Source organism: Dama dama, chromosome 18, assembly GCF_033118175.1.
Source record: "Dama dama isolate Ldn47 chromosome 18, ASM3311817v1, whole genome shotgun sequence".
Classification (NCBI taxonomy): domain Eukaryota; kingdom Metazoa; phylum Chordata; class Mammalia; order Artiodactyla; family Cervidae; genus Dama; species Dama dama.
In genome coordinates, this window is record NC_083698.1 from 91,379,310 (window position 1) to 91,392,992 (window position 13,683).

Genomic DNA, 13,683 nt, shown 5'->3' on the forward strand with positions numbered 1-13,683 from the left:
AGAAGAGGCAAGTTCTTCTAAGAGGCATGGGTCCACCCCAGCCTCTGGCCAGGTTAGTGCTGGGCTTGGCTGCTCCTAGGAGATCCGCCCTGGCCTCCTGAGGGCAGAAGGGCCGGGCTGGTGCGCGGGGCTGGCTGGGCCCCCCCGGGCCATGATCCTACCTCCTCAGCAGCAGCTTGGGGTGGTTCTTGCTCTCCAGGTTCTTGTCGATGAGGTCGGCCAGCAGCTGCTTCAGCACGTCGGTGGCGTACTCCAGCTTGCTCTGCAGCACCGTCATGATGAGCGAGGCCACGTTGCCGCGATCACGCATGGAAAAGCTGCGCTGAGACTCCAGCGTGCGGATGAAGGACAGCAGGAACACCTTGTTGTTGATGAGCTGAGCGAAGAGCTTCAGGCCTTTCTCCACGCGCTCCTGCCGGTAGCCTGGGACCTGCGGGGGAGACCCAGGGGTGCGGGAGTCTTGATTGTCTCCCACAGCGGGGTGAGGCAGGCCGAGCCCCAGGGATGCCCCAAGTGGTTGGCCATGCACAGTGTAGAGACTCCCAACTTCCCACTCACTCATGACAGGCCACGTGGCTGATGCCACCAAGTCCTTATCTAGAGCCAGGCACTATACTAGGTGCCTACCTAACCCGTGTCACAGCCCACGAGCCAGGTCACTGTCTCCAGAGACAGGGAGAATGTCATCGTTAGTACGGAGTTGAGAAGGGGGCCCTCGCCATCGGAGACCACCATCACAGCTCCAGGTGACGCCAGGTCACGCCAGGTGACTCCAGGGGGTCGGGGCTTCTGATCCCCGCTCCCGTGGCTGGGGGATCACCAAACCTGGGCCTTCGGCTGACCTAATGCTGACCCATCTCTGATGCTGGGTTTCCTGTTGACAGATCAGTGGCCTCGGAGTCAGGACTTCTGGGCTCCCACAGGCACTCTGACACCCCCACGCCATGGAAGCTTGGGCAAGTTACTTTACTTCTCTGTATGAATGAACTTCTCCGAGTTCATTCACTTGAAAACAGGGAAAGTTTAAGCCCAAGGGCCTCTCAGGCACTGCCTAACTCTAGCATTTGTCCTTTTCCTAGGAATTCCTTCTGAGACCCTGCTCCATGCTGGGGAGGGGGAGGAAGAGGGTTTTATCTTTCTGCCTGCATCTTCTGTCCATTTGGGAGATCCGTGCAAGGGTGTCCCATCCACTCAGCCAACATGAGCTAGCAACTGAGCCAGGCATGGGAGCAGCAGCTCTGAGCTGCATGAGGTCAGGCACGGTGGTTCCATGCGTCATGCCCCAAATCAGAAACGGCCAGAGGTCAGGCAACAGTAAGAGAGCTCCAGGAACTGTCGTACATTTACCCAAGGATGTGCTTCAGGGCAACAGGGGTGAAGGGCCTATTGCCACTCACAACAGGAATGACTCTTGTAAACATATTGAGAGAAAAAAGTCAGGTGGGAAAGACAGCATAATGCCATTTAAACCCAGATTAAAAAAAAAAAAAAAACAATTACAATTCTCCAATAATGGAAGAAAAAGGGTTTTCTGGGTGGTGGCTGTGACTGGGACGGGGCTCAGGGGATCTTTTGGAGACTGTAAAATTCTGCTTCTTAGTCTGTGTGCTACTTGACAGCTGTGTTCACTTGGGGAAAACGCACTGAGCTGTGTTCTGATCATTTGTGCATTGCTCTGTCCGTACGTGTGTGTGTGTTAGTCACTCAGTTGTGTTTGACTCTTAGCGACCCCATGGACTGTAGCCCACCAGGCTCTTTTGTCCATGAAATTCTCCAGGCAAGAATACTGGAATGGGTAGCCATTCTCTGCTCCAGGGGATCTTCCCAACCCAGGGATCGAACCCGGGTCTCCTGCATTGCAGGCAGATTCTCTTCTGTCTGAGCCACCAGGGATGCCTTCTGTCTGTATGCTTCCATGAAAATAAAAAGTTCATTTAAGAAATGAAGCACAGCTTCTGCTCTGGAGGGACGCACTGGGGGCGGGGGCACCCATAGGAGGTGCCTTCGAAGCCTTGTCTTGAAGGATGTGTCCCCCACCCCCGGGGGGTAGATGTGCAAGGTCCTTGGGAAGGAGTGTTGTGTATGGAGCAGTAAAGGACACAGTTTTAGTGTTCATCGAGCTTGCATTAACTCCATCACAGCCACTTATGAATTCCAGAACCCTTAGGAGATTTAGTTCCTTTATCAGTGACAAGAAGGTACCACAGCTAATACGTATACAGATCTTATCTATGCCAAGCACGGTTCCTCATAACTTTAGAAATACTGACCATGTAATCCACACAACAGCCTATGAGGCAGGGGCCCTTATTACCCCAGGGCCCCATGAGGATAAGAAACTTTCCAAGATCCCAAGACAGAAAAGTGTCAGAGCTGGGCCACGAAGTGGGCAGTGGCACGGTGTCCTGCCCCCTCCCAGGGCTTCTGAGAGCGCTGAACGAGACATGTGAAAACGCTCGGCATGACCACAGTCTGGCTACTGAGTGCATCTTGCTTCCCTCTAGAGATTTTAAACTGGGGAGGGGGGATGGAGGCGGCCAGAGAAACCCCATTTGCCAAGGTCCACGAAGCTGGCAGATACAGAGCTGCAAAGTTCCTGCCACTCATTTATGGTGCCGCCCTGTGTTCTGGGCTCGGGGCTTGGTGCTGGCTGAAGCAGAGTCCAGTCAGGCCCAGGCCCTCCCCTCTGATCGTCAGCCAGGAATCATGCAGTCCCTTCGGTGGGGGAACCCCTGACCCCTGAACTCTGCAGAGAAGCATGCGCACAGAACTCCTGCTGCCTGGCATCAGAAGTTCACACAGATCAGGAACAGGCGGGTTTCCAAATTGGGTTCATTTGTATTTCTTTTGCTGCTTTGCTGGTACATGGAGGGCTGGTACCTCTCCGGTCAATTCTCAGGAGAGACGGGAACTCGCCAGAGCCAGTGTGGTGCTGGCTAAGGCCCCCAGGGACTCATCCTGGCTCTCAGCATAGCCGTTCCTGGCAACCCTCTCGTTCCCCAAGGTCTCCAACCTCAGCTTACCTCCGGCCTGGCTCTTTAAGTCCCACACTCCACAGGGGCTCTTGAGGGAAGGGCAAGGGGGACACAGCCACCTCACTGTGCCATCAGGCAGGGCCTCAATCTGTCCACTGTCTCCTGCTGACCCTTGCCCTGAGATAGCCCCTCCGACACACGTGTGCACGTTTTACTTTCTCTCGCCTTCAGACCCCTCAGAACAACATCTCTCTAATTTGTCCTGATGATGATGAGAGGTAACGTTTCTCAGGCTCCTGCATTGTGCAAAGGACAGTCCTGGCACGTTGCATGCATCAGTCAAACAAAGCCCTCTCATGACCTTGCCAGGGTGAGTCGTGACCCCTTTAATAGGCGCCTCTCAGGGAAGCCACTGTGGTTTCTCAAGGCCAGGCAGCTGGTGGAAGGCAGGGCTGCATTGCCAAACCCCAGCTTGTTTGGCTCCTAGTCCCTGGCCATCCTCTGCATCCTTGGCCAGTGTATCCTACCCCTGGCCCTGGGGGAGGTGACTGACAGCTAGCTCCAAGTCTCCCCCTGCCAGGCCTCCGGGAGCTCAGATGCCATGGGAGGAGGACAGGGGAGCCAAGCACAGGGCAGGAGGGGGAGGAAGGGGAGGAGGGGGAGGTGGGGGAGGAGAGGGAGGAGGGGAAGGTGGGGGAGGAGTCGAGGTGGGGGAGGACGGGGAGGAGGGGAGGACCGGCTCTGGGCTCCCTGCCCTGGCTGCATGCTCCTTCCAGGCAACAAGGCCAGGGCCCTGGGCAGGAAGATTCAGCAAAATGACCTGCAGGGAAAGAGCATCCCCAGAGCAGCAAGCATATGGAATCAGAGAGACTAACAGACTCGTACGTGGAGGAAGGCTCCGTCACCTCTGGGCTCCACTGCCTCATCTATAAAATGAGAATATGAGTGCCTATGTCATAATGTTTTATGAACATTAAATAAGATAATGTATGTAAAGTGCTTGGCACACACAGAATGCACTGAGACAGCAGCAGTTTTATTACCTGCCTCTCCTCCCTTGGCTGTTTCCACTGATCCAAGGTACCTAATGCATTGGCACAGTGTCCAGGGGCAGAAAGTAGGCATTTTCTCCCCAATTTGATGAAGAGGAGAAGGAAGTGAAGTATCTTGGTAAAAAGTATCCAGAACAATTCCCCTCTGTAACTTGCCGCTCCCACCTCCTAAGCAAATGGCACGCTGAAACAAGAGTTTCTTTATTCACCAGATGGTTCGATAATTTAGTTGAAGTCTGTGAGAATAAAACTGGATAGTAAATTTTAATTGTAACCCAATAGGTTAGAGTTTAAGAGGCAAGGATAGATGGAAAACAAGATGTGCGGTTACTGTTTGCCCTGTGTCTTTAAAGGATTGGTGTGTAACCAGTGTCTGGGCAGCCCCTTATCTGAAGGCCCGGACTGCACTCAGATCGTCATAAAAGAGAGGGCCTGGGGGCCTGACCTCCGGGGCGGCCTGAAGCCAGAGGACCCCATCTTCTTCACAAGCACTGACCATTCATGCCCATCCCGGCACCTGAGAAGGTGGAGACCCTGCTTTAGGTTAGTTAGTGGCTTCCCTGGGAATGTTTCCAAACCTGGAAAACCAACAGGGAGAAACTAATCCAGAAGCAGGGAGAGGCTGGAAACAAAGAGTGATCCACATGAGATCTCTGGACAGTGCATAGGAGGCTGGATCTCACATAGCCCCAGGCTAACGTGGAACAGTAAAAGGCAGTTTCTGTTTGCAAGAAATCAATGAATGAGTTCAATGGAAATGAGAAACTCCTGTGTTCTTCATATAGAACTCAAAAGATGGAAGCAGGGCCTTCAACAGATATTCATACCCTCATCTTCATAGCTGCATTATTCACACTAGCCCAAGTGTCCACTGAGAGATGAATGGATAAACAAAATATGATCTTTACACACAACAGGCTATTATTCAGCCTTGAAAGGAAAGAAATTCTATCACATGGTACAACACAGGTGAACCTTGAAAACATTTTACTAAGTGAAAAAAACTAGTCACAGAAGGACAAATACTCTATGATCCCACCTGTACGAGATATGGGCTTCCCTGATAGCTCAGTTGGTAAAGAATCTGCCTGCAATGCGGGAGACCTGGGTTCAATCCCTGGGTTGGGAAGATCCCCTGGAGAAGGGGAAGGCTATACCCACTCCAGTATTCTGGCCTGGAGAATTCCATGGACTGTATACTCCATGGGGTCACAAAGAGTCAGACACGACTGAGCAATTTTCACTTTCACTTTCACACGAGGTATTCAGAGTAGTCACGTTCATAGAGACACAAAGTAGAAGGGTGGTTGTCAGGGACTGGGGGAGGGGAATGGGGAGTTAGTATTCAATGGGTACAGAGTTTCAGGTGGGGAAGATGAAACAGTTCTGGAGATGGATGGTGACTATGGTTGCACAATCATGTGAGTGAACTTAATGCTACTGAGTTGTACACTTAAAAATGGTTGAAATGGTAAATTTTATGTTATGTATATTTTGCCAGAATTTTTACAAGTCTGTGTGACCTGCCTGATTCAGAGCCCATACCTGACAATTAGCTGTCTCCTGGTCTCCACCTCAGGGAGATCAGTGAAGCTGGCTGTTAACTCCTTCCTGAGCACGAGGGTAGGACCAGAAAGTCTCCCCTCGTGATAAAGGCAAGGACAAGACTGAAGCCTCAGGTTGGAGGGGAGATTTTAAGGTACCCCATGAGGAACAAGACTATGGCAGGACATGAGGTGACTTGTAACGGGTGGCCAGAGGAATGGTCTCAGGCATAGATGGGGTATCCACACAGAGAGCATCCTGGAAGTCATACGGGCTGGTCAGGTCATCGGTAGAATCCAGCAGCCCTGATTCTCAGAGGCTTTCTTCTGCAGCCCTCCATGGACTGAGTTCATTCCACAGCCCCTGACAGATGGGTGGGTGTGGGGGGGAGGCGTCAGGGACTCCTGGTGGTGCAGCCCTGGACGTGCCCTCCTGTGCGTCCAGCCTGCAGGGTGGGTGGTGTCCCCATGAAGTGAAGTGCAGTTCAGTGCTCTGGACTGTACTGAACAAGGACTCCTGAAGTTTTCTGGGCAGAGGAAGGAGTCTGCTGCCATTCATTCTGCAGCCCCAGAAGCCTCTGTGTAGAGGTGCCTTAGATGCAGGGGGACAAGGCAGGCAGGGCCAGGGCAGTGCACAGTGGGGGAGGGAGCTGGCCCCATGCTTGGTGGCCTGGGGCGGGTGTGAGGGGGCCCAGAGTTCCTGTCTGTTGAGCCCAGCTTGCTGGGCAGGGCTAGTGGACTGTGCATCTTGCTGAGGATTAAGGCTAGGACTTGGGCGGCAGCTTCTCTCGGAGAACTAGCTCTCAAGGAAAGGCCCAGGGAAGTGCTGCTGGGTAAGGATGCCACCAGCTTTCAGCAAAGGGCCGGGTACAGTTCAAAAAGGCAATGGGAGGGAATCATTAGGATTCTGGTCCTGGGCAAACAGGGCTGCTATGGACAGTGAGGCAGGCTGTGCACTGCACAATTCCAGGAAGTGCTGCATATGATTGGTGCATTCTGGAGCAGTGCTGTGTTCAATTGCACCACCACCCACAACATCCTGAGGGGGGATGAGCCCTGAAACTCCCCTCCACCACCTGGAGCAGTCCTTTGGCATGTACTGCTCTTGGGTGATCACTATTCCAGCACCAAGCCAGGCCTGACAATCCAAACATCTCCAGAGAGACTTCCTTGGTGGTCCAGTAGTTAAGACTTGGCCTTCCAATGCAGGGGATGTGGGTGTGATCCCTGGTTGGGGAGCTAAAATCTCACCTGCTTCATGGCCAAAAAAACAAAACATAAAACAGAAACAATGTTGTAACAAATTCAATAAAGACTTTAAAAATGGTCCACATCAAAAATCTTAAAACAACAAAACAAAATATTTACGGAGATACAACGGCAGGTGGGAAAGACATGAGATAGGATCAAATGAGGAATGAGATCATACATAGGATGTGGCATGCTTTATAATCTAGGCCATAAGACTATATAAGACTGGTCAGGAAAGCAATGTGGAGTGAGTATGCATCCATTGTGTGGGAGAAGGCTGTGCCCCAGCCCTGCTCCGAAGTATTCAGGCGGCCCTCCAGGGATGCTGGCTTAGAAGTGATCTCAGCAAATCTGATTTAAAAGTTAAATGCTTAAGGGAAATCTACTTGGAATTTCAAGCTAGTGAAAAAGAGAGAATAACTTTATGTACTCATCCTAGTTGAATTCTTATTTTGAGGGGTATGGGCATGTTCAAACACAACTTCCCTTCTTAGGACTGCCATTTCTACCCTATTTCAAACAGACATACATTCATCTAGTCAAATCATTCAGCAGTTCCTGCATGCCTACTATGTGCTGAGCACTGTTGCTGGAAGACAAAATAGATAAATAAGGTATGCAAGACAAAGATATGAAAGGTATGGAAGACAAAGATAAATAAGGTATGCGTAGTCCACACAAAAGTCATACACACAGACACACGCACACACACACACACACACACACACACACATGCTCCTGTGCTTCATTCCACAATCAAGTCAGAGAAACATGTGGGCCCCGAGCACTGGGGACTTGTTGCATTTCCCCTTGGAGAACCCATGCAGACATTCCCAAGGGGGTCAGCACCTGCTTAACAGTGCAATTCAAGTAACAGGTCTGTTCTAGGTTATGGACAATATAAACATGGAATTAGTTTTATCTTCCATGGTGCTCTGGCTGAAGATTTTTGATCCATCCAAAGAAGTCTCCAGAGCCGTAAACCATGACATGGACATAGTCTCTGAGAAGCCAAGTGTATAGACTCGTCCTTAAGAATATAGACTCTGCTGGACTCAAATCCCAGCCCCACTCCCTCCCCGTTGTGTGATCACCTGTGTTTTATCACCTGTGAAATGGGTGTACCTGCTTCTGAGGGCTCCTGGGAGGTTACATCATTGTGTACATGTAAAGTACTGAAAACCGGACCAGAATATTAGTCAGCAGTCAACTCAGGGCAATTATTCTTTAGGATTACTACTTTGCCCTGGTTTCCTCATTTATATGTTTCGCTTTTCTCTGGTGTTTATCTTTATAAGTCATCCCAAATCTCTTTCAGAACAAAGCGTAATATGAATATATGCATAAGCCAGATACTACACTAGACAGTAAGTGGGGTAAAATGTTCACAGGATGAGGTCCCTGCTGGTACAAAGGCAGTTACGTTCTTATCATTCACATCCCCACCTCCCTCCTGAGCACAGCAGTTATCTTTTCCACATTTATTTATTGAGCACCAACTAAGTGGTGAAGTCCTTTATACTGTGGTTTCTTAAACAAGGGTTCACAAACCCCCTACATTGTTGGCCAGATTTCCTGTTTCTGTGTATTTACATGGACAGTTTTTGGGGGTGGGGGAAGGTCTTTGACTTCCATCTAACTCTCAGGGGATCCACAGTCCCTTAAGACCCAAAGCCCTACTCTCACCTCTGCTCCGAGATCCCTTTCGTCCCAAGGGACAGACTGGCACCACAAGGTCCTGTCCCCTCCCTGGCCTCAGCTGACCCTCCTCTGAATGAGGGGGCTGGACTTGGTCACCGACGTCTCTCTCTGCACGGACACTGTAATGGGAAAGGACTCGACCGTGGCGACTGCGTCTCACCTCGAGGTCCCGGAGGACGGGGTGGTCTTCAATCCCCGGGAACAGCACCCGCATGGTGTAGGTTCTGTAGTCCAGGAAGGGGATCCCGGCTCCGTCTAGGTCACTGGTCAACTCGTGGATGTCTGTCTGCAGCTCGGCAAAGGCTGGCACAGAGACAAGCTCATGAGACTGTTGCGTGGGGCCAGCTCAGGAGCGACTCTGCCTCGCAACACTCAGAACCCTCTCCCAGGCCCCTGAGACCTGCATGGTGGACCGCAGTCATGTAGGAATAAGGAGGGGCTATTTAATGCAGCCGAGGTGAACAATATAGGAACGAGAGAAAGATGCAGAATGGAGAAGCTTGTCCTGGGTCAAATCCCTTCAAAACATGACTGGGGGCCAGAAGGTCCACAGATCTGTGCTGTTGCTGGGGCCATGAAGACCTCCCACTCTGAAGACAAGGGCTTTGGCTCTTGCAAAATACATGCAGGGGTAGGGGGATGTGGAAGGACATGGAGAGTGAGGGAGAGGTTCCAGAGGGTGTGCTCTGGATTCTGTGCTTTACAGTGGGTTTTCCTTACAGTTAGGAACGATTTCTTTTAAAGTCCCAGTTCTTGGCCTCGCAGATTACCGGAGCCTTCAAATCATCAAATGGGGCCAGATGAAGGCTCTGCCCAACTCATACATCCCTCCTGGATAAACACACAGGATATCACTTTGTCTTTTCTTGCTCAAGGTGATGCTACCCAGTGGTGAATCATGATCTGCAGATGGGTACCACTGTTTGTGGGGAGAGCCCAGACCTCCAGATGGTCCTGAAGTTGCAAGACCAACCCCGAGGGCCCCCCGAAAAAGTTCTGTACATGGACCCACTGTCACACAGCCGTGTGATCACACTCTGTCCTGGGTACAGCCCTCCTCCCTAGGAGGTTGTCAGAGGTAATGTGCTTGGTCCTTCCTGCCTCTATCTTCTCCCTCAGCATGTGCAAATGCACTCATACACACATGCATGCAAACGTGTGTGTGCATGCACACAAACACACCTCAAACCACAATGGATTAAAATACACCTGCAAAGAACAGCCAGTGGACGTTGATTAGGCAATGTTTCTTTCTGTTTATACAGACAAAAGTAGGAAAAAAAATGCTTTGTGAGCTCAGAAGGAATTCACAAGCCCCGTGTAGGTCCAGGGCCCTTGAAAATGCCAGTCCTGTGCCCAGTGGGCTCTGCTGATGACATGACCATAACACAGCTGCCCAGGCACTGTCAGTGGGCCCCACTGCCCCCAGAAGTGCTGACTTCCTATCTATGACCCTGGGTCTCAGATCCTTGAGGATACCAATGCTTCTTGTTTGACAGAACAATGGGAAGGTCCCAGGACCCCTCAGAGGCTACTGTAGACCCCTTTGGTGTTGCTCTCTCTCTGCACCCCTGGTCACACTGATATGGGGAATAGGGGGGCCCTTGCAAAGAAAAGTTATTCAGAAGGCAGAGTAACCCTAACACAACTGAATGGAATCTGCACCAATGTGTGTGAAAGGGGAGTCAGTAAGCCTTTCTGGGAAGTACTGTCACCAAAAGCCCTGATGAGCACTCATATGTGTGCCGAGTGAGGAACACATGTGTGTGTGTCTGTCTGTGGAAATGTGTGTTTGCATGCGCATGAGTGTAAAGGTGTGTGAGGGCATGAGTGACCACCTGAGTATGAGTCAGCGAGTGTCTGTGGGTGTGTGTGCACGCATATGTGTGTTTATACAACCGAAGATCAGGCCAGCGAGGGTCCAGACAGGGCCTCTTCTGAGTCTGTGACTGGGTTACGGCCTGGCTCATTGTCAAGTCTTCGGGAGGTTGCCTTCCCTGGACCCAATTTGCCCTTTCAGTGTTCAAGAGCTGGCTCTGGGCACACCTGAAAATACCTTCAAGGCCAATCCTATGTGTCCTTTGCTCTATCATCTCCCACCAACGAGAGACGGCCCTCTCCTGAGCCGGAAGCCACTGTGTGACCGCTAATTCCTCCTTCTTTGGAATGTTTTCCGAGAAGAACCCAGCTTCAGACTCTCCTTGTGCCCCCCTCCCAGTTGGGGGGCTCAGCTGGCGGGAGGAGAAGGAGGCAGTTGGCTTTTTATAGGTCTGCAGCTTTCCTTCAAGTCACCGAGCGCCTCCAATATTCAAAGCCTCACGCCTGGCACACATAAAAGAGATTCTAATCACTATACCTAATTAGAGGGAAGAGTACATTGCGGAGAAAAAAATTAAGCAGCATAAATATAATAAAAGGCGGTAATTAACAGTCCCACAAGGCGGATGCTGTGTTGACAGCTGAGGATGTGGAGAGAGGGTGGAAGAGGTTCGCTTCCCCATCCGAGAACTGTGGCCTCCCTGGTGGGAATGCCAGAGCCCCAGGTACAGTCTGATCACTCCATGTATAAAGCTCCACAAAGAACCAGCCCAGACGCTTGCAGGGTGACTTACAAATGATATCCTGGGGGTGACAAGAGTCTGACTCCTAAATTTCCTTCTTGGATTTAGCGTGGCTGATTGCACTTCATGGTGTTGTTGGTAATTTTTTTAAAAATATATAAGCTGTGAAATACTCTTTCCTCTAAATCCCAGATCAGCCCTCCAGCCTTACCTTCCTTCTGAAGGAAAAGAGCTGAAGATTGCTTGAATGTGTCATGGCAGGACACCACCGGGTCTCCCTGAGAAGAGGGTGCCAAAGTCATCCTGGACAGGATCCTGGGCTGGACACAGCTCTAGTGCTAGTGTTAGTCACTCTAGAGTCCAACTCTTTGCGACCCTGTGGACTGTAACCCGCCAGGCCGCTCTGTCCGTGGAATTCTTCAAGCAGGAACACTGGAGTGGGTAGCCATTCCCTTCTCCACGGAATTGAACCTGGGTTTCCTGCATTGCAGGCAGATTCTTTACTGTCTGAGCCACCAAGGAAGCCTAGAAATGGCTCTAGTGCGGTTTGAAATGATCCCTACCTGGCTTGAGGTAGAGATTCTGAAGGCAGGAGACCCAGGCCTAGCACTGCCCACTGCTGCCGGTGTGTGAGATGCGCACACAGACACACATAAGCACACACACCCGATGTCCCACCACTCTCTCCTACCTTCCTTGCACTCCAGGGCCACGCGGGACTCCAGGTTGTCCATCTGCATTTGCAGCCGCTTCAGGGTCAGATCACTCTCACGGGACTTGCGCTTGTAGGCGATGAGCACGGCCACGATGAAGATGATAAGGAGGCCGCCGGCCACGGCGATGCTGACGATGGCGGGCAGGCTGAGCGGGCTGTCCGGGGCTATGTATACCATCCCCGGGGAGTACTCCATGCCACCGACTCGGGCCTAGGGGGGGACAGGCCGGGGGAAAGGGAGCTGGGTGTGGGCACAGAGCATCCCAGGGAACAGACCCAAGCCACCAGTGAGCCGGGGACCAGGGCTGGATGAGGGAAATGGCTCCAGGGAGGAGGATTATCACTGGCTGTGAAAGCAGACGAGTGGGCATCAGGGGCAGAGGGAGGATGGATGGCTTAGCTTTCCCCCAGAACTGGAAAAACCACGCATTATTTTATTCGGGAGCAAACATGGCCATCTTCATGAGGAAATGGCATTCTACTGGAATCAAAAATAATCCTACATGGCCTCAAAGACTGGCTCCCCAAAGACTCATCCCATCCTGAGGACAGATGACTCGGGCACAGGACATAACATTATGTCCAGCCTGGGTCAACAGCGGTCCTCCCTGGGAAGTATCTCTTGCTTCTAACAGGTGACTTGCGTGCGTGTGTGCTCAGTCGTGTCCGACTCTTTGCGACCCCATGGACTGTAGCCTGCCAGGCTCCTCTGTCCATGGGATTCTCCAGGCAAGAACACTGGAGTGGGTTGCCATTCCCTCCTCCAAGGGATCTTCTTGACCCAGGGATCAAACCCATGCCTTTTATTTCTCCTGCATTGGCAGGTGGGTTCCTTACCACTGAGTCACCTGGGAAGCCCAACGGTGACTGAGTACATCTCGGGATGCTGTTTGGCATTGCCCTTACTGTAGCACCAGCCAGTGTGGAAAGAATGACAATACAGAAGAAAGAAATCTGAAGTGAGATGGGGAGAAGAAACTGGGGTATGTGGGCGAGCCAGGAGGAAAGTTCAAGAAAGCCAGAATTAATTCCCTTTCGGAAAGCCCCGGTGGCCCAGGATGGAGCGGGACCACTCGCCCTACAGCATCCCTGGTGCTCACCCATCTGGGGTGGGTCTCACCAGCCTCACCATCACTTTATGCCTGCCGATGAGGTTGGGGGACTCGCAGAGCAGCTGCACATCCGACACCGTGACGGTGCATGGCTTCTCCCCAATCAGCACGGTGTAGTTCAGCTTCACATTGCCCCCAGCAACAGGTGGGATCAGATTCTTGCCCTGCACGGACAGAAGCACCCGAGTCCCCACTCCAGAGTCAGGAGCACAGATATTGGTTGGCCACCATGTCCTCCCACCCTGAGGCCCCATCCTTCTGGGGAGCTGGTGGAGAGGCCACATTCCCTAGTTAAGTCCAAAAAATGCTTAACATCTATACTACCATACTACTATTCCCCTTTCCTCAGTGGGAATCAATAATCAAGGCACTCTTTTCAGCTTCTCCCAAAGGCAGCCTCAGAATCCTCAACACAGAGCTGTAGTCAGTCACTACCAGTTGATTCAAATTGTCATATGAGTTAAAATTAATTTATTATCCATGCTGCAAAGAAGCCCTAGAAGGTGGTTTGCAAAGGGCTTTGCAAGAGGAGGCAGTATGAGTCTTTGACCTTCCAAGTCCTGGATTCGAGCCAAAGCTGGGAGTCAGATGGCCAGCGTGGATCCGGCTGCCTGACTAGGCTTTTGTGACCCACAAAGAGAGTGTGCATCTTAGTACAGACTCATGGGGAGTTACAGTCTGGGCTGTAACACAACCTCTGCTAGCTAGTGACGCCACCATGAGATCTGGAAAAAGGCCATGACTCCTGGCCTCTTCCTGGGAGCATGGAAAG

At 51.6% G+C, this 13,683-nt stretch overlaps 1 protein-coding gene across 1 annotated transcript in view; it reads right to left on the reverse strand.

The window, feature by feature from the left end:
- Positions 1-13,683, reverse strand: part of PLXNA4 (plexin A4) — a 472,117-nt gene that overhangs the window by 45,141 nt on the left and 413,293 nt on the right. Inside the window, exons 19-22 of the mRNA XM_061165826.1 lie at positions 12,929-13,075; positions 11,776-12,010; positions 8,684-8,826; positions 162-430 (exon numbers count right to left, since the gene is read on the reverse strand). Coding sequence (XP_061021809.1) covers positions 162-430; positions 8,684-8,826; positions 11,776-12,010; positions 12,929-13,075 — 794 coding nt within the window. The remainder of the gene's footprint in view (positions 1-161; positions 431-8,683; positions 8,827-11,775; positions 12,011-12,928; positions 13,076-13,683) is intronic.